The 16,898-nt window shown below is 37.9% G+C and overlaps 1 protein-coding gene across 1 annotated transcript; it reads left to right on the top strand.

The window, feature by feature from the left end:
• Nucleotides 1-849: 849 nt before the first annotated feature.
• LOC105214466 (serine protease nudel) lies at nt 850-14,232 on the top strand. Its single transcript, XM_011187908.3, has 18 exons — nt 850-1,381; nt 3,033-3,170; nt 3,249-5,033; nt 5,104-5,506; nt 5,575-6,214; nt 6,278-6,778; nt 7,327-7,660; nt 7,722-8,898; nt 9,394-9,563; nt 9,633-9,746; nt 9,816-10,608; nt 10,670-10,861; nt 10,918-11,408; nt 11,473-11,631; nt 13,024-13,156; nt 13,218-13,325; nt 13,434-13,580; nt 13,650-14,232. Exons 1-18 carry the CDS (start codon nt 1,354-1,356, stop codon nt 14,074-14,076), a joined length of 7,740 nt encoding a protein of 2,579 aa, XP_011186210.3. The 5' UTR covers nt 850-1,353; the 3' UTR covers nt 14,077-14,232.
• The last annotated feature ends 2,666 nt before the right edge of the window (nt 14,233-16,898 follow it).

The raw sequence follows: 16,898 nt of genomic DNA on the forward strand, positions 1-16,898 counted from the left end.
AGTGTCCGTGTTATGAAGAAATGATTGTTTGTACTTTATTATGTTAGTACAGAATATTTTGTCCAATTTGAGCTAGTGTCCAACTTTACAGGTTTTACTGTACTAGGTTTTTTTTATATTTTTAACATTCAATATTTATGTATATTGAAAACTAATACAAATTATTTGAATATTTTGTATTTATCCAGCTTATTTAAATACATATACATATTTATATTCTTTATTTGAAATTTTTTGGGAGTGCCTTCTAGCTCGGCTGTTTTTGACCTTCAAATCAAAAACCATATAAACATTTATTTTGCAATTTAAGCCCATATACATGTTTATGGATAAAATTCCAGATAACTAGGTGTGTGTGAATCAAAATTTTAACGGTAATTCTGGACTAACTAACTTGCAGCGCTATTAAAGTGTTGACAATGCACTGGAGCATTGCACCCAAGTAACCCCGAAACTTTGCTACGGTGGGTGGAGGCATAACTTTGTCACGCACTTCGTGCCCTTAGCCTACGAAATCAAAATTTTCCGTAATGAAAAGCGCAAACGCATGTACATAAGTGTTTCCTGATTTATGTTATTTATTACTGTTGACGCAGGTATTTCGCTTGGGCAAATGCATAACAACGGTACTGGAACAACGCTACAATGTAAGAATATTGTTATTTTGTTATCGTTTAGCTCAGCAAAAACGCGTTCAAAAGTAAGTAAGCAGGCAAAATGCATTTTTTGCATTTCATTAATTACCAGCAAAAATTGGTGGTGTAGCAAAATCAAATCGGTCAAATTGGGTCGTTTCCCCGTGGATTGTAGCAGCGTTCCACTTTCTGCAATGCTTGAAAAGCAAAAGCGCAAGCCAGTGTCGGCCACAGTCTCGGCGCGTTCTTCAAACGGAAGTGATCGGTTGTTCGTTGCATTTGCTCGATCGGTAAAATCGCGACATTCGAATTATAATTGCTGGAGCTTATGCGGTTTGGGATTACATTGCATTGGATTACATACTTAAAAGGATACATACATACATTGGATTATGGAGCGTGTGCTGTGAATAAAAGTGTTGATTAAGAAAGTGCTATACGATCCTTGTGACGGTATAGTAATATGAAGCCCTTGTGTTTTTACAAATATTGTACAACTTTAACAATTATAAATTCAATATGCCATTAAATTGAATAAAGGTGTCGTGAAATGTGCAAATGAAGAATGAAAAAACAAAGAAATTAAATAATAAATTTGAAAAGTGCGCGAAAACAATTCATGATACACGATTATATGGACAGTTGTGTGATTGTTATTACATTTTATGACACAAAATCCCCCAATTGATGGATACCGTTATACCATAGCGCTACAAAAATGGCAAAAATAAAACTCTTTGCCGATGGTAGGTGTAAAATACTAGTATGAAGTATACATACCCTAATTCATAATTTCTCCATGTGTAGTGCTGTGTTTAATTCTGAAAACTGTTCAAACAATTTTTGAAACCGGATGTAAATGTAATTAAAATGAAACCCGAGCGCTACGCTCAATTGTCTGACAAAAGTGAATTTCGTTTGCCCATCAGCGTCTACGAAATTACGTCCAACTAACTTGACGACAATAGAGTGGACTAAGTGCGGCTACTTCTCATATGGTGTATTTGTGACCTTCCTTTGAGCTGGAGTATTTTATTACACTCGGACAACAAAGCAGCGTAGACGCTGTATTTCAATATTTCTCACTATGTCTATATCGCCGAAGAGCGTACATATATTTTATCGAACTCGATACTCTTCTTTACCGAAGCATATCCTTCGGAGAACTTTACTAAAAAGTCCTCATCGCTGTTTGTCATCGTCCATGTTTCCGAACCATAAAGCAGTGATGAGTGACTAATAGAGCGTTAGTTTGGTTCTGGAGGGGGAGGACTCTGCTTATCAGTTGCCTATTGAGACTATGTTGGCAAGAGTGCTTTTCCGATTGATATTGTGGTTGGCGTCGTTGTAGGTATTTATACTTTCACTATCTCGAAGTTGTAACTGTCCTAGTGAAAACTAGTTGAAAACCTTTGCTTCATGTCAGGAGGTATTTCTTGCGTGGCATATCATTCGATGAGATCTTAATGACAGCAAGTATTTCGACTTGTCTTCGTTCACTATAAGACCAATCGTCTTGTTTTTCTAAGCTCGAGAAAGCTGCACACTGGTGTCTCTCGAAAAAGATAGTGTGTCAGTACGGTTAACGCCTGTTACCTTGTCTGAAACCTCGTTTGGTATCGAATGGCTGGCAGCGTACATAAATTTTGTAGGCATCCCAAACTCTCGTTCGCTGGGCATGGACACAAATGTGATGGCGATTCGTTCGTTTACAGATGTGAATCCGTAGACTAGTTTGCGAAGTTTATGAGGCACCACTAAACCAACTCCAAATATGTGCTCTTTTGCATGGCATTGTCTTTTGCTACAACCATGTTCCGTCCATCGCACTTCCTCTAGGGGGTGATGTTGGCCTTATATTTCTTCAGGACATACTCCAACTGGTCAGAGGTACCTTCCCTATAAATGGTACGGACATTCCACGTGCATACCCATAGATCATGATCCTTTGTTCAATTGTAGGTGTTTTCATCAAAAAGGGTGATCCATATCCGAGGCTTTATTGGTCGTTTACATGGTTAGTCTCAAGCGTACAAAACCGGTTGGCATGCCGTCCTTCTTAATACAAAATGTTAAAAGATCATTCATACATCGGGTCACAAGTTATGTATAAAATGTGATTCATAGGTTAAATCCCTGCCAAAGGAATGTTTAATATTATAAAACTTCTTCGCTAGGGGTACCTCTTGATAGATTATGCTAATCTTCCAAAAGGTCTTGATCTATTTTTGTTTAGTGTTGTAATTATTTCTGTACAAAAGTATTTAACCTGTTTTCTGTCATACTATAAAAGCCATGTCATATGTTAGTTCTTATTTTTCTACATATAGATTAAGATTTGCCATACGAAAACAATTTTTTATGCTTTTATCATAATCGAGTATTTTTTTACCTTAGATATTGATATGTTCGGCCCAAGGTCTCAAAGAAAATGTCTTAAAACTGCTCTTATTCGAATACTAGCTGTATCTGGCATAACATTGGTGGTCCTTTTTATAATACTGGTCTATCACGCAATAACGCTTGATAGAAGCGGTAAGTTTTATGAATTCACGTATCTATCTTAATATTTCATGTACATATATGTACATAAATTTACACGATTGTTCATAGGCAAGCATCATCTTTTTGACACGTTGAGTTTCCAACATCAAAGTACGCAAAATAATCCGCCCTTCGTTCAGTTACCTCGAGATGAAAGGATTAATACCGCTGATGGTTCGACATCCGACAACGATGATCGAAATTTAGACGTCCAACACTTGCGTTCTATAGTTTCCGATCATCGACATAGCAGAGCTCTGCCCGACAATCTGGATCCTTTATTTTTAGAGAGTGGTCCAAACTTCGATAGTCTATATACAAAAGTGCGGGACAAGCGAACCCGTTTGGAGTTGGGTAAATTAGAGAAAGAATACTTTCGTTGTAAGAAAGAGTCAGAAAACAGTAGCACGTGCATGGTTGCATTTGTAAAACTGTACAATTTAGCTAAAGAAATCAGCGAGAAAATGGACAAAATGAAGGAGATATTTAACGACAACGAAGAAACACGTATACGAAGCTCGGATTCCAAAGAGTCCAATGAAGTCGTGGACGATATTCAAAAGGACGATAACAGCAAGGAAGAAATAACTTCTAAGACGGAGTCCACCTTGACTACAGTGACTGAAGAGGACGACATAGCAAATAGAAATACTAGTGCAAAGGACGACGGGGAGCAAATTCATTTTAGTTGGATAATCGATGGACAAGAGGATAATTTTCAAGGTAAAGAAACTACCAAGGAAAGTACAATTGAAACAACACCAAGTATATTGACAAAACCCACAGTAGAAAATGAATCACACAAAATAAGCTGGATTGTGGATGGTTATGAAAGTGATAATGACACAATGACCATGGATAAGCCAGTAATCCCCGAAACTACTGCGAAACCGTTTGAAACAAATGCAACCACAAAATTTGCTGAACATAGTTCTGTTACTACTCCCACGACAAAGGTTATAGTGGAGGATAAACCTGAGAAGATTAGTTGGATAATAGATGGACATCACGAAGAAGAGGAAGAAAACGGAGACAAGTTTACGAATACGACACATTCAAGTTTATTTAAGGAATTAACTTCTAGGAGCACAGAAAGAGTAACATGGATTTTAGATGAAAACCAAAACGGTGAAACAACTCTGAGACCAACAACAAAATCCATAATGCATATAGAAGACAAACCCGATAGGTTCAGTTGGATTATTGATGGTAACGATGACAATGTTGTAATAACGTCTACAACTAGGACCACATTGACGTCTACTCGTGATATCTTTGAAGAATTGGAAGAGGTAACGGAAGCTGTTGAAAAAGAAGAAGATAAGTTGCGAAAATTGAAATATGACTCGCTAATAGAAGAAGAAAACAAATCTTATGAACAATACAAACATACTGCTTCAAGCACGGCGGTTCCACGTGGACACTCAACGCCCTACTTGGTAATGAATCAAACGGTGATACTTACCAATACCACAGATGTTACAATAACGTATGGCGGGGACTGTGTCACAACTCTAAAACCCAAACTGGAACAAGAAAAAGCACGTACAAGTAGTAAAGACCGCTCACATCCACTGGATTATCCCTCCAGTATAGAGAATATGCTCGACAGCTCTGAGATACAACACGGTTTTAAACCTATAAAACAGGATGTTATTTGGCCAAACATTAAGAACGATACCCCGTCCACCAGTACTCCGTATGATCCTAAAGTTTGGGAAGAACTATTCCGTAAGGGCTCAATGATACAACATCAGCGTGATGAGTTGATTGATACATTCGGACCAGGAGATATTGAGTCAATGATGAAATTTGGTGCAAAACTGAATTCAGCAAATACAAATGCATTCCAGGGTATGTATGTTTTATGAATCTATATACATATGTATGAGGATCAATAATCTAGAACAACAAATATTTTCAGACGCGCAATTCCTGTCATTGTGTGATCAAGTGGCAAGACGTTTGCAAAACAAGGGCACACATACGATGACTGACACCTTTACGCCGGCACCAAGTTCGCAATTTACAAGCCGTGGTCCAGGGGGCTTTCCAGTTACTGGTGAAACGATGAAGGCAACCGCACAGTTTCTTTACAATCCCAATTTCGGCATGCCCACCATACCGATATGCTTCTACATAACTCCTGCTAATTTTCGCATAAGTAATCAGCACCCTATGTGGTCGTCAAATTTCCAAGGCATGCCAAGTAGCTATACCAGCGGTCCCATGAGTTTCAACACCCCAAATGGTGTTTTCTTTGTGCCTCAGAACGTCGGTCCAACGGGAAATTTCTTTGGCCAGACCGGTGGTACGGGTACAGGCGGGTAAGTAGTTCTGAGCCCACTATAGACCATTGCACGCATTTCCTATTTTAGATATTAATTTGTTGTAGCCAAAATAACATGGGGAATCTGTTCACGAAGAATGCTGCACCTCGCAAACAACAGCAACAGTTCTTCTGTACTTATATGCAAAACAATGCCAATAATAGTCCCAGCGGCGCCAGTGGTAGTGGGCTTGGTAGTAGTATTAACACAATGGGTTTCCCCAACGGCAATTTTAAGATGCGTACGAGTGCACAAAATCTCTCGAGTGACATTATTTACGCATCATACACCAATATTCCGGATCACTTGGGTCATGTGGATCATTTCCAGTGTCCTTTGCCAGGACAGACAGGTTGTTATGGCGGAAAAGAGTGTATACAAAAAAGTGCTTGGTGTGACGGTTTTGTGGACTGTTCTGACGGCAGTGACGAGGCAGCTTGTCGTTGCGTAGATCGTTTGGCTAGCAAACGTATTTGTGATGGATACGCCGACTGTCCGATGGGTGAAGACGAACTTGGCTGTTTTGGATGCTCCGATTTAATATATTCCTGTTACGCCAGTCCTGAGGAGTATGCCGCATTCAATCGGTCGACGGTGTCGATGTGTTACAGTGCAACCGAAAAGTGTGACGGCATCATGAATTGTTTGAATGGACGAGACGAACTTGAATGCAATATCATTGTTAAAGATGTGATGGATCACATGGTAAACAAATACTTTACTTCATAGATTGATTTAACCAATAGTTTATTTGATATTTTCTAACAGTCTCATGCTGTGTCCAGTTCGAGCGGTTTCCTATTTCACAATTATCGTGGTGAATGGTATCCCGTGTGTAACAACGCTCAGAAGTGGGCAAATGAAGCTTGTGCTAGTGAATCCGAACACAGCGCTACAGCGAATGTGACTTTCCGTGAGATAACATTATCCGGTCCTTTTATTGAACCAACTCTAGTTGGACAGGCACACTTTCCTCAGTCGTGTCAGCAACGCGACGCTCAAGACAATCTCGTGGACCAAGCTGCTTATGTTAATTGCTCTACAACAAAGTGTGGTTTAGTGAAGAAGAAAATTTTAACAACTTTTCGTCGCAAACGATCAAGAGCTTTGACGGTATCGCAAACAATGAAAATTCAACAGCAGCGTGACGTATTCAATGGACGCATTGTTGGCGGCAGCTATAGTGCTCCAATGCAATGGCCTTTCGTCGTTGCCATATATAGAGACGGCAAATTTCATTGTGGTGGAACCATATATTCCGAAAATTGGGTAACTAAAAAGTCTAGATTCAAAACTCATAGATAAGTATACGAGATATCTCCCATATTTTCCTGATCAAGAAAACACATATTATTTAGTGCTTGTCTTTTCCCTTTAAATATTTCGATTGGGCATCCATAAAGTAATGTCAAGACTTTAAAATCATTGCGCACCCATTTTTTTTGTTTCAGGCGAAATTTCAAGGCATCGACAGATGTATCCACGTCGTAATTAATTGTTAGAAGTGAACGAATTTTCGATTTATAATATTAGACCCAAATATTTTATATTCGAAGATTCGAGATTATAATAGATCGATTTCGAAAAGTTCTTGGGCGATCTCCATGTGAAAGTTTATATCTATACTAAAATAAAAAATGCATATGGAAAGGTCAGACAATTCCAATTCATATTACCATACACCATAAATGGATTTCGCATTCAATAGACATCGAATATTTCCTTGAAACTCTATAGTATCAATAGCTCCTCAAAGCTTTTATTGGATAATATTTTTTGGACTATTGTTACATTAATAGCATAATCTTCATTTCTAGATTCTTAGTGCTGCACACTGTGTTATTAACTACCATAAATACTATTATGAGATTCATGCTGGATTGCTACGTCGGACGAGTTTTTCGAGCTCTACTCAAATACGTGTTGTATCGCATATAACTGTGCATCAGGCATATGAGCGGCGTAGCATGCGTAATGATCTTTCACTTTTACGTATGAGTGAACCACTGAAATTTAATCGTTGGGTCAAACCGATTTGCTTACCCGATATGGGCCGAACTACAATTGGTGAAGATTGGATTTGGGGACCCGAAGAGAACACGTTATGTACGGTGGTTGGTTGGGGTGCCGTACGTGAAAAAGGACCTGGAAGTAAGCAAAAAGTGAAATAGTGGGAGTAAATTTATTGAAGCGACGAATTTTTGTGTTCCAGGTGATCAATTACGCGAGGTTGTCGTACCAATACGGAAGCAATGTACAGAGCTAGATGACAGAAGGTCTGAAGACGTTTGTGCTGGTGATGCTGGTGGTGGACGTGATGCTTGTCAAGGTGATTCCGGCGGACCTTTGTTCTGCCGAAGTGCTAACAATACGGAGGAGTGGTACGTAGCTGGAGTGGTCAGCCATGGCAATGGTTGCGCGCGCCCAGGCGAATTCGGTGCGTACACACGGGTGGCGCTATACTTGGATTGGATCGAAATGGGTACACAATTTCTAGCGAAACTTCAGCCGCGTTTAACATGTCCGGGCTACATTTGCGTGTGGGGTGGGAAACGCTGCATACCTAAAAAACAACGTTGTGATCGCGTTGTGCACTGCTTAGGCGGTGAAGATGAGGTGGGTTGCACTTACAATTTCATTCCAGACATGGTCGGCAGTAGCATAAATGAAACAGCAACAACAGAAAGTGATTATTATCCCGAAAATGTGGTGACGCTACCATACTGTAAAGCAGCGGACACAGAACGCCAAGCCCGTGTGGAAGCAGAGGAGGAAGAAGATACTACTACACCGGTATCCACAACAGAAATTCTAACTAGTGTTACGGAAGATACTAAAAAGAGTGAAACCAGTTCCACTGTGTCTAGTACGACTGAAATAAATAGAACGGAATCTACTACAGTTGGTCCGACTACCATCGAAGAACCCAGCACCACAGAAGTAAGCATCACGAAATCGACAACTATCGAAACCAGTACCGATGCGTCGACAACTGTAGCAAGCGAAACTTCACAGTGGATTACGGCAGGCATAACTACAACGTATCCCAGCACTAGGGAAACTACTACGGCAGTAAGTACCACAGAAATTAGCACTGCTGGTATAAGCACGACTGTGAGAATTGAAACCACAGAAATGAGTACAACGGAAGTTACAACTGAAACTTCGACATCCACCGCAATCACAACTGATTCGTTAACGCCGTTTGATGTAGAAAATTTGGTTACAACACCGACAACTGACGCTACTACTGTCACGCCGGATATAACCCAGACATCGGAAAAAATTACTACCGATTCGACCACAGAAACGACTAATAATGATTCAACCACGAGGAAACCAAAGAAGTTTAATAATTCCACTATACCTGGGAAATTCGTATGTCAAAGGTTTGTAAGAAAAAAGTAAACTAAAAATGTAATAATTATCAGAGTAGTTTCTTACTAAAATTTTAGGACTTTTGTAGTATAAGCCTTGCTTTCAACTACCAGTGTGAAATAAAATAATACGACATGTAAGGTTACACTTTGCGGTGAGACTAAAAATCATCTAAAGATTTCCTCCTTTATCCTTTATCCAGCTTTTTCAAAACTGAGGTTGTAACACCTTGGAAGGATGTTTCCATATTTTTGTAGGAAATTTCTAGTATTTTATTCTTCTTAACTCTTTCAAAAGCATTAAAAGTGTGTCTAACTCGAACTTATCCTAAAGACCTATGTCTTTTAGTACTGCTATATAGAATATATATAAATTAAAAAAAAAGAAAAACAATTCTTAGTTTGAGTCGAATATATCCAATTAGGATTACACTATCAGGTCATCTAACCAACTATCTTAGTCGTTTAAGATGTTTACAAATAAAATTTTCATCGCTTAACTTTTAGAATACCTCAAATTGTAGAGTTGGCAAATCGTTGCGATCGAGTTTTAGACTGCGAAGATGGTACGGATGAGGAATCATGTACTTGTCGGGACTATTTGAAAGGATCGCTCAATATACTAATTTGTGATGGAAAAGTTGATTGTGAGGACTTGACCGACGAAGAGAATTGTGGTAGGTACACATTCACACCATATATTTCGCAAGTTTCATTTATTATAGTTGGATGTTTATTAAATTTAGGTGACTGCAATGATGGTGAATTTTTGTGCCCACTTTCGAAAACTTGTGTGTCGCTACAAAAACGTTGTGATGATATTATCGACTGTGTGTTTAAAGAAGATGAGAAGGATTGTTGTGAGTAATTAGTTTTAACATTTAAAGTTTATAATATTTTTCCAACTAAAGCTTAACATTAATGCATAGTCGCTCTAACGAATGGCAAGAAAATCATTTTGGACGCCGATAGACGACCAGTTTTGAACAATGCCGGCATATTTTCTCGTAACAGTCACGGAAAATGGCAAGTAGTGTGCTCTCATGAGATTCCCTTCTCTGAAGAAATTGTCACGACGGCAGTTAATGTATGCGCCCAGCTTGGCTTCAAGAGTCTGAAATTCTACAATACAACTAAATTCATGACACAAGATTCTATAGTACCCATACATCCGGATATACAAAAGAAGAATACGCATTTGCGCACACACTTTTCCGGTATAGCAGAGGACAATCACCATTTCTCCCACGCGGAACGACATTTTCGTGTAAACGATCATGCATTTAAGGCGCGTACTCAGTTCATAGAACGTGTGAAGGATGAGTGTTTAGGCCTCTTCGTGGAATGTGAGGCTAAATCGTATAAGGTAGAGCCTATCAAGACTGTAAGTGCGGGAGAGGCAGTAGCGCCGTCGGGTTTACCATCATCTGCACTGCAGCCAGATTTAGAAACACATGGAAAGCCGAATGTCTTCGTCACACCGCCGCCATCCACGTTGATTATGGTGAAGAAGAAAGATGAAGTGCTTAATAAGTTGGACGGTGTAATCGAGAACCGTAAAAATATGTCCCTTTTGATAGATAATAAATTGCACGAGGCTGTAGAGGAGTTACACTGGCCGTGGGTGGTTGATGTGTACGTAGATGGACGGCTGTGGTGCGTCGGTGCATTGGTTGATAAATATTGGGTGCTGGTGCACGAGTCTTGCCATTATGGTGTTAGGTGATTAGGTTTTTCCATTGTCAAATACTTTCCTTATAACATAATTACCGATCCTTTGTAGATTCAACGTCAATTATATTGCAGTTCTGTTGGGTGGTAGCAAAACTAAGAGCCTACGCCACAAAAGCGCACACGAACAGATACAACGGGTGGACTGTTTTGAACAGGTGCCTAAAAGCGATGTGCTACTGTATCATTTGGAAAAACCTGTGCGTTTTACACATCACGTACTGCCCACGTTCCTACCCGACTTGTAAGCAATATTAGTTAATGTTATGTGCCTATAGATTGTTAAATTGTCGTTAATAGTGTCAGAGAGGCGGCTGACGACCCCTATCAATGCATTGCTATATTACACGACGAACAGAGTGGTCGTATCAAAGCAGTGTCCGCTATTGAGGAACGTAATGATGCTCTTTGTAAGGTCTCGGACATATCTTGCTTCCGTCTAGTTGAACGAAAACCATCACGGCAATTGATCGATGGCTTAGGATTGAGTGATGAGGATTTTGCCAGCTTGTCAGAAGAAATTATGCTAAGAGAAGATTTAGATACAAGTATGGACTCGATGGGATCGACGATCTCTCGTTTCACTACGTGTACACAGTTCGGCAAGAAAAACGTCAGTCGTACAGCTCTAGAACCTGTCGATCAAGGTATTTTGGCTTGCCGGCAATCGGATTCTGGCTGGTTCCCATTGGCTTTATTCGACTACAACAATACGAATTGCTACAGTTTTAAGGATTCATTTGCTTTGCGAACGCTAGAAAAGGCTTATAGTGCTATGCAGCAATTAATTGGTTGGTTGGGGATCCAAATGCGATCACTGTAAATGTCATGATATATTATTTATCTCATTTATAGATCAATCAAAATGTGAGTATTCTAATGAACCACCAGTCTGCAGCACTTTCCGTTGCACGCTCGGTGATTGTTTAGAAGAGGAGCAAGTCTGTAATGGGTTGAACGACTGCCATGATGGTGCTGATGAAGAGAAAGAAATGTGTATTGGACGAAAAAAAGGTTGGTTATAGTATCCACTACTTTGCTTTTTTAAGAATTTAATATACTTTACATCTCAATTTAAAAGGTAACCAATTTCCCATAACAACGTATTGAATATACCACAACTGATATTGGTATAACTCCTCTGTAATGAGTATGGTCATGTTTTGTGTTTTATAATTAAAGTACTTCACTGTATTTTTATGAGCTTCTTCGAAGTAAATTTAAACAGTTGTATTGTAGTATATATTCGCTCTTATGACGCTTCAAAACAATACATAATCCTGCTATGGAGTAGAGCATTAAATGTCAAAAAGTAATAGCCTAGACGTGGACCTGTACAACATGGATCCATTTTCCCCATAATTCCTAAGGTTTGTGCTACGAAAAAATTTTCCGGGAATAAAGCCTATGAAAATGTTTCTAAAAGGGCTACTGTATCAAGCATAACCTATAGGATCCCTTATCTAAGGTAATTGCTTTTCAGTCAGTTATTTAGTAAAATCTGGGATTCCGACACAAATAGCTAACAAGAGGGCTTTCTAATTGTTCAGACGACAATGTACTTCCATGAAATGGATTTGATTCAAGTTTTAACAAGTTTGGAAGAGCTGTGTTCGTGTGTAATCGAACAGTTTATATACTTTAGAAATTTATTTATTTAATGTTATTAAGATAACGCTCGATTCGTTCCGTATATTCCGCATAAAGTCCACTAGAATAACGAAATCATTAAATGTAGTATATGGAAGCTGGGGTTACTCCTGGATCGATTTCAATTATTTTTCGAAACAAGCTACATTATATCAAAGATTTTACGTTCACTCAATTTCGCTAAGATATTTCACATATTAACCGATATATACGGGAAGTCCACCGGAAGTTTTAAAATCCGTAGATGATATATGGGGACTAGAGGGTCATTACCGATTTGGCCCATACAACCACAACATCTTCTATCTGAGAAATTTAACTATATTCTTGGTAAAAAATTGGTAACAAGCACTGAGTTACTCATATTCGTTATCTGAGGCCTTGAAAAGCTATGGTCCGATTTTGGAAATTTTTAGACTGTCATTGTCACACTATAAATTTGGTATTTGCGCAAATTTAAAATTGTAGTATATGGGAAGTAGGCGTGGTTGTAAATCGATTTCGACCATTTTCCAGGCGTCATATATCAGGATGTCAAGATAAAAAAATTTCCATTCCATCCAAATTCCATTGAAATCGGTCGAGTAGTTCCTGAAGTATCGTTTTTGACCCATAAACAAGCGGTCAATTGTCCATGCTTTATACCAATCTCTTATTATACTCTGTGTAATATGTTGCGAGTGTATAAAAATACCAAAATTATTTCCCTATATATATTTTTGTATCATTGTTATCAACCTGCATTTAAATATTCAGTTTGTCAGCCATCGGAGTTGAAGTGCAGGTCAACATATAAGTGCATACCAAAGACGAAATTTTGCGATCACATAGCAGACTGTGATGACATGACCGACGAACCCACGCTTTGTTCCTGTTACACATATCTGCAGTAAGTTACAATCTATTTAGAAGATAATTTTTAGACAATTTGGCCAAATTGATGTTTGCAGAGCCACGGATCCCAAGAAGATATGCGATGGCATACGCAACTGCTGGGACAAAAGTGATGAGAGTCCAGCAATTTGTAATTGCACTTCCAATCATTTTCCATGTGGCGTGTAAGTGAAGAATGTGTCAACTTTTGTGATGTTCCAATTATTTGTCTTTTGTACTCACGGTTTTTGGATATACTTGAATCATAACAATTAAAATCATTAATTTTTTAGTTCATCAAGAGAGTGTGTACCACGTGACTTCGTTTGTGACAAAGAGCCTGACTGTCCAAATGGCGAAGATGAGAAATATTGTGTGGGTCTCGAATTTCCACAAGAGATTATCACGCAAAAGGTCGGCTTTACTAAGCCACCGCAAATGTAAGCAGGTGGTTCCAAGAATACCTTTTATGCATACACTTTACTGTCTCTCTCTCTCTTCCTACTTAGCAAACACAAGCAATTGCCGCAGTACGGACAGGTAATCGAACAGACCTATGGCGTATGGCACACAAAATGCTTTCCACGCGAGAGTCCACCAGACGTAAAAGAAGTGCGGCAGATATGTAAAAAACTTGGTTTCAGTCCCTACAAACAGCCGAGTTATCGCATAATTGATGATGCGGTCAAAGAAGTTGTCGTGACAAATGAGTGGCCCGATCAACGAGGACGAAGTTTCGGTGACGACGACGAGTCACCTCTGGAGGAACGATATCGCAGTGCCACTAAAGCGGTTGTGGTGAGTAAATTCTCACCACTGAGCCTTAACGAAGAGCTGACGCTATTCCTGAAGCCCAGCAGGCCCATCGCCGAGGTGGCACACTGGAATGCGACCGACTCTGACAAGTGCTATCGGCTTGAAATCAAGTGTATGTAGTTGAATAATATGTATTATGTTAGTTAGTAATTTAGAAGATGTGTATGTGCTTTGTGAAATGCTAGCATTCAAGTTAGATTTAGACTTAGGAAACTTTTTGTACTTTTGTAAAAATATAAATAAAGATGATTCACCTCTGATCTGGTGCGAACGGTATCTTAGTATTTAATAAAAAATGGATATTTCGTTGGAAATGGCATCGTTTATTATGTTTACTCATATATTTACTAATATGTATTCATATTCTTATTTACAAAGTATTTTTGGCGTGTTCTTATGCTTGATCCAATCGAAGCTTTAAACCTCGAACTGGTTCATAACTTTCAGCATCGTTTTAATAATTTTATTTAGTAGTAGTTATGTATGTAAATTTGTTTTTAGTAAGTTCAAAGATTATTTTTGTGAATAAGGGAAGGATGTTCATTTATTCAAATGCTAATTGTTTTAAATGATTGTATCATCACTAAATGGAAATTTAATAATATTTATTTGTTTTTTTTTTGCTTCCTCAACATGCGTGTCTGTTTATTGGATGCTTCAATTATTAACTATTTCTTCTGAATAACTTGTTAATGTTTTTTGTTTTTGTTTTTTTTTTGGTATATTGTTGTAACAATTATCGTTTATATAAAAAAACCTATTTTAAATATCCAAAGTTAAAATATTAAATTATTAAAGCACTTATATGTATATACACACGGTTATGTTGCTTTTAGGAGAAGATAGATTTTATAAGTTTTAGTACTCTTCAGTTAGCTTTGGTATCGTTTCAAGTTAAGAATTTCAATTTTCGTTTCTAATATTATATAATTATTTTCATTTTTCATTTATCTCTTACTTCATAAGTTATAAATATTAAATTCGTTAATATATTTATAAGGATGCATTTAATAAATATAATATGACTTCGATTCGCCACTCGCTAAATTTGTAAAAAAATGTCAAGTGCAGACAACGAAATAATTGGAACTCCATGCGCAATAATATTATAAGTCATTAAAGTGGTTCAACCCAGTGTTTTTCAAACTCTTTTTGTTATACGGATGTTGTTTCTTCGATTCACTACTTTCGAAGTTGTGGCGTACCGAAGTTAGCAAATGCAGAATAGGTTTTAGTAAAATTATAATACGTTTATATTCATTTTAGCAAAACGTATGTAAATAATGTAAATAAAACAGTTCAGTTCCTAACTAGTTTTTGAGATATTTAACTATTAGTACATATTTTTAATAACATTAAACAGTTTACTAAAATTCGTAAAACAAAAATTTTTAATTCAAAGCAATTAATTAGTGTATGAAGCTTTTATTAAACAAGTAAGGAAGGGCTAAGTTTGGGTGTAACCGAACATTTTATACTCTCGCAATTTATTTATTTAACTTTATTTATATTAATAATACACAATTTGATCCACATATTCGTCATATATAGTGCATAAAGTCCATTGAAAGTTGGAAACCATAATATTAGGTTAGAAGCACCGAGGTCCTCGTTTTCGATATATGGGGCCTTAAAAATCTATGGTCCGATTTCGGCGATTTTTAGAATGGGGCTACCACACTATTAACATAGTATTTGTGCAAAGTTCTGCACCGATATCTTCACTAGTGTTTACATTATATGTTGTAAAGTAAACTATACAGCTGGTCTTCAAAGTTCTGCTATATAGGAAGTAGGCGTGGTTGTGAAGCGATTTGGCCTATTTTCACAACATATCATTGGGATGTAAGGAAACTAGTACAAACCAAGTTTCATTGAAATCGGTCTAGTAGTTCCTGAGATATGGTTTTTGACCCATAAGTAGGCGACGCCACGCCCATTTTCCATTTTGTAAAAAAATCTGAGTGCAGCTTCCATCTGCCATTTCTTATGCGAAATTTAGTGATTCTGACGTTTTTCGTTAGTGAGTTAACCCACTTTAGGTAATTTTCAACCTAACTTTTGTATGGGAGGTGGGCGTGGTTATCATCCGATTTCTTTAATTTTTGGACTGTATTAGGAAGTGGCTAAAAGAAACGACTGCAGAAAGTTTGGTTAATATAGCTCTATTGGTTTGCGAGATATGTACAAAAAACTTAGTAGTGGGCGGGGCCACGCTCACTTCCCCAAAAAAATTACATCCAAATATGCCCCTTCATAGTACGACCCTTCATACCAAATTTTATTTCCATAGCTTTATTTATGGCTTAGTTATGGCACTTTATGTGTTTTCGGTTTTCGCCATTTTGTGGGCGTGGCAGTAGTCCGATTTTGCTCATTTTCGAAAGCAACCTTCCTATTGTGCCAAGAAATAAGTGTGCCAAGTTTCATCAAGATATCTTAATTTTTACTCAAGTTACAGCTTGCACAGACGGACGGACGGACGGACAGACAGACATTCGGATTTGAACTCCACTCTTCACCCTGATCACTTTGGTATATATAACCCTATATTTAACTCGTTTAGTTTTGGGTGTTACAAACAACCGTTATGTGAACAAAACTATAATACTCTCTTTAGCAACATTTGTTGCGAGAGTATAAAAAGAAACATAGTAAATTTCAGCACATTCTACCAGCCATCGGCTAGATATTTGGTCTGTGTATTTTGTTGAGTGTTGTTTAAAAGGAATAATGAGTGGACGAATAATGTGATCCGTTTGTACTCATCGGACAACAACTGTAACCAGAAGTTTTCAAAAACCTCTGAAAACCCAAAAGGTTTAATTATTTCGCAATAATGCCTGGAGAAGTTCCAAGTTCTCATGGAAGTTAGTGCCAAGGGAGTTTTAATTAAAACTATAAGTGGATTATTATTTTAGTAAATATTAGGATGAGTAATT

This window comes from Zeugodacus cucurbitae, chromosome 4 (assembly GCF_028554725.1).
Source record: "Zeugodacus cucurbitae isolate PBARC_wt_2022May chromosome 4, idZeuCucr1.2, whole genome shotgun sequence".
Taxonomy (NCBI): domain Eukaryota; kingdom Metazoa; phylum Arthropoda; class Insecta; order Diptera; family Tephritidae; genus Zeugodacus; species Zeugodacus cucurbitae.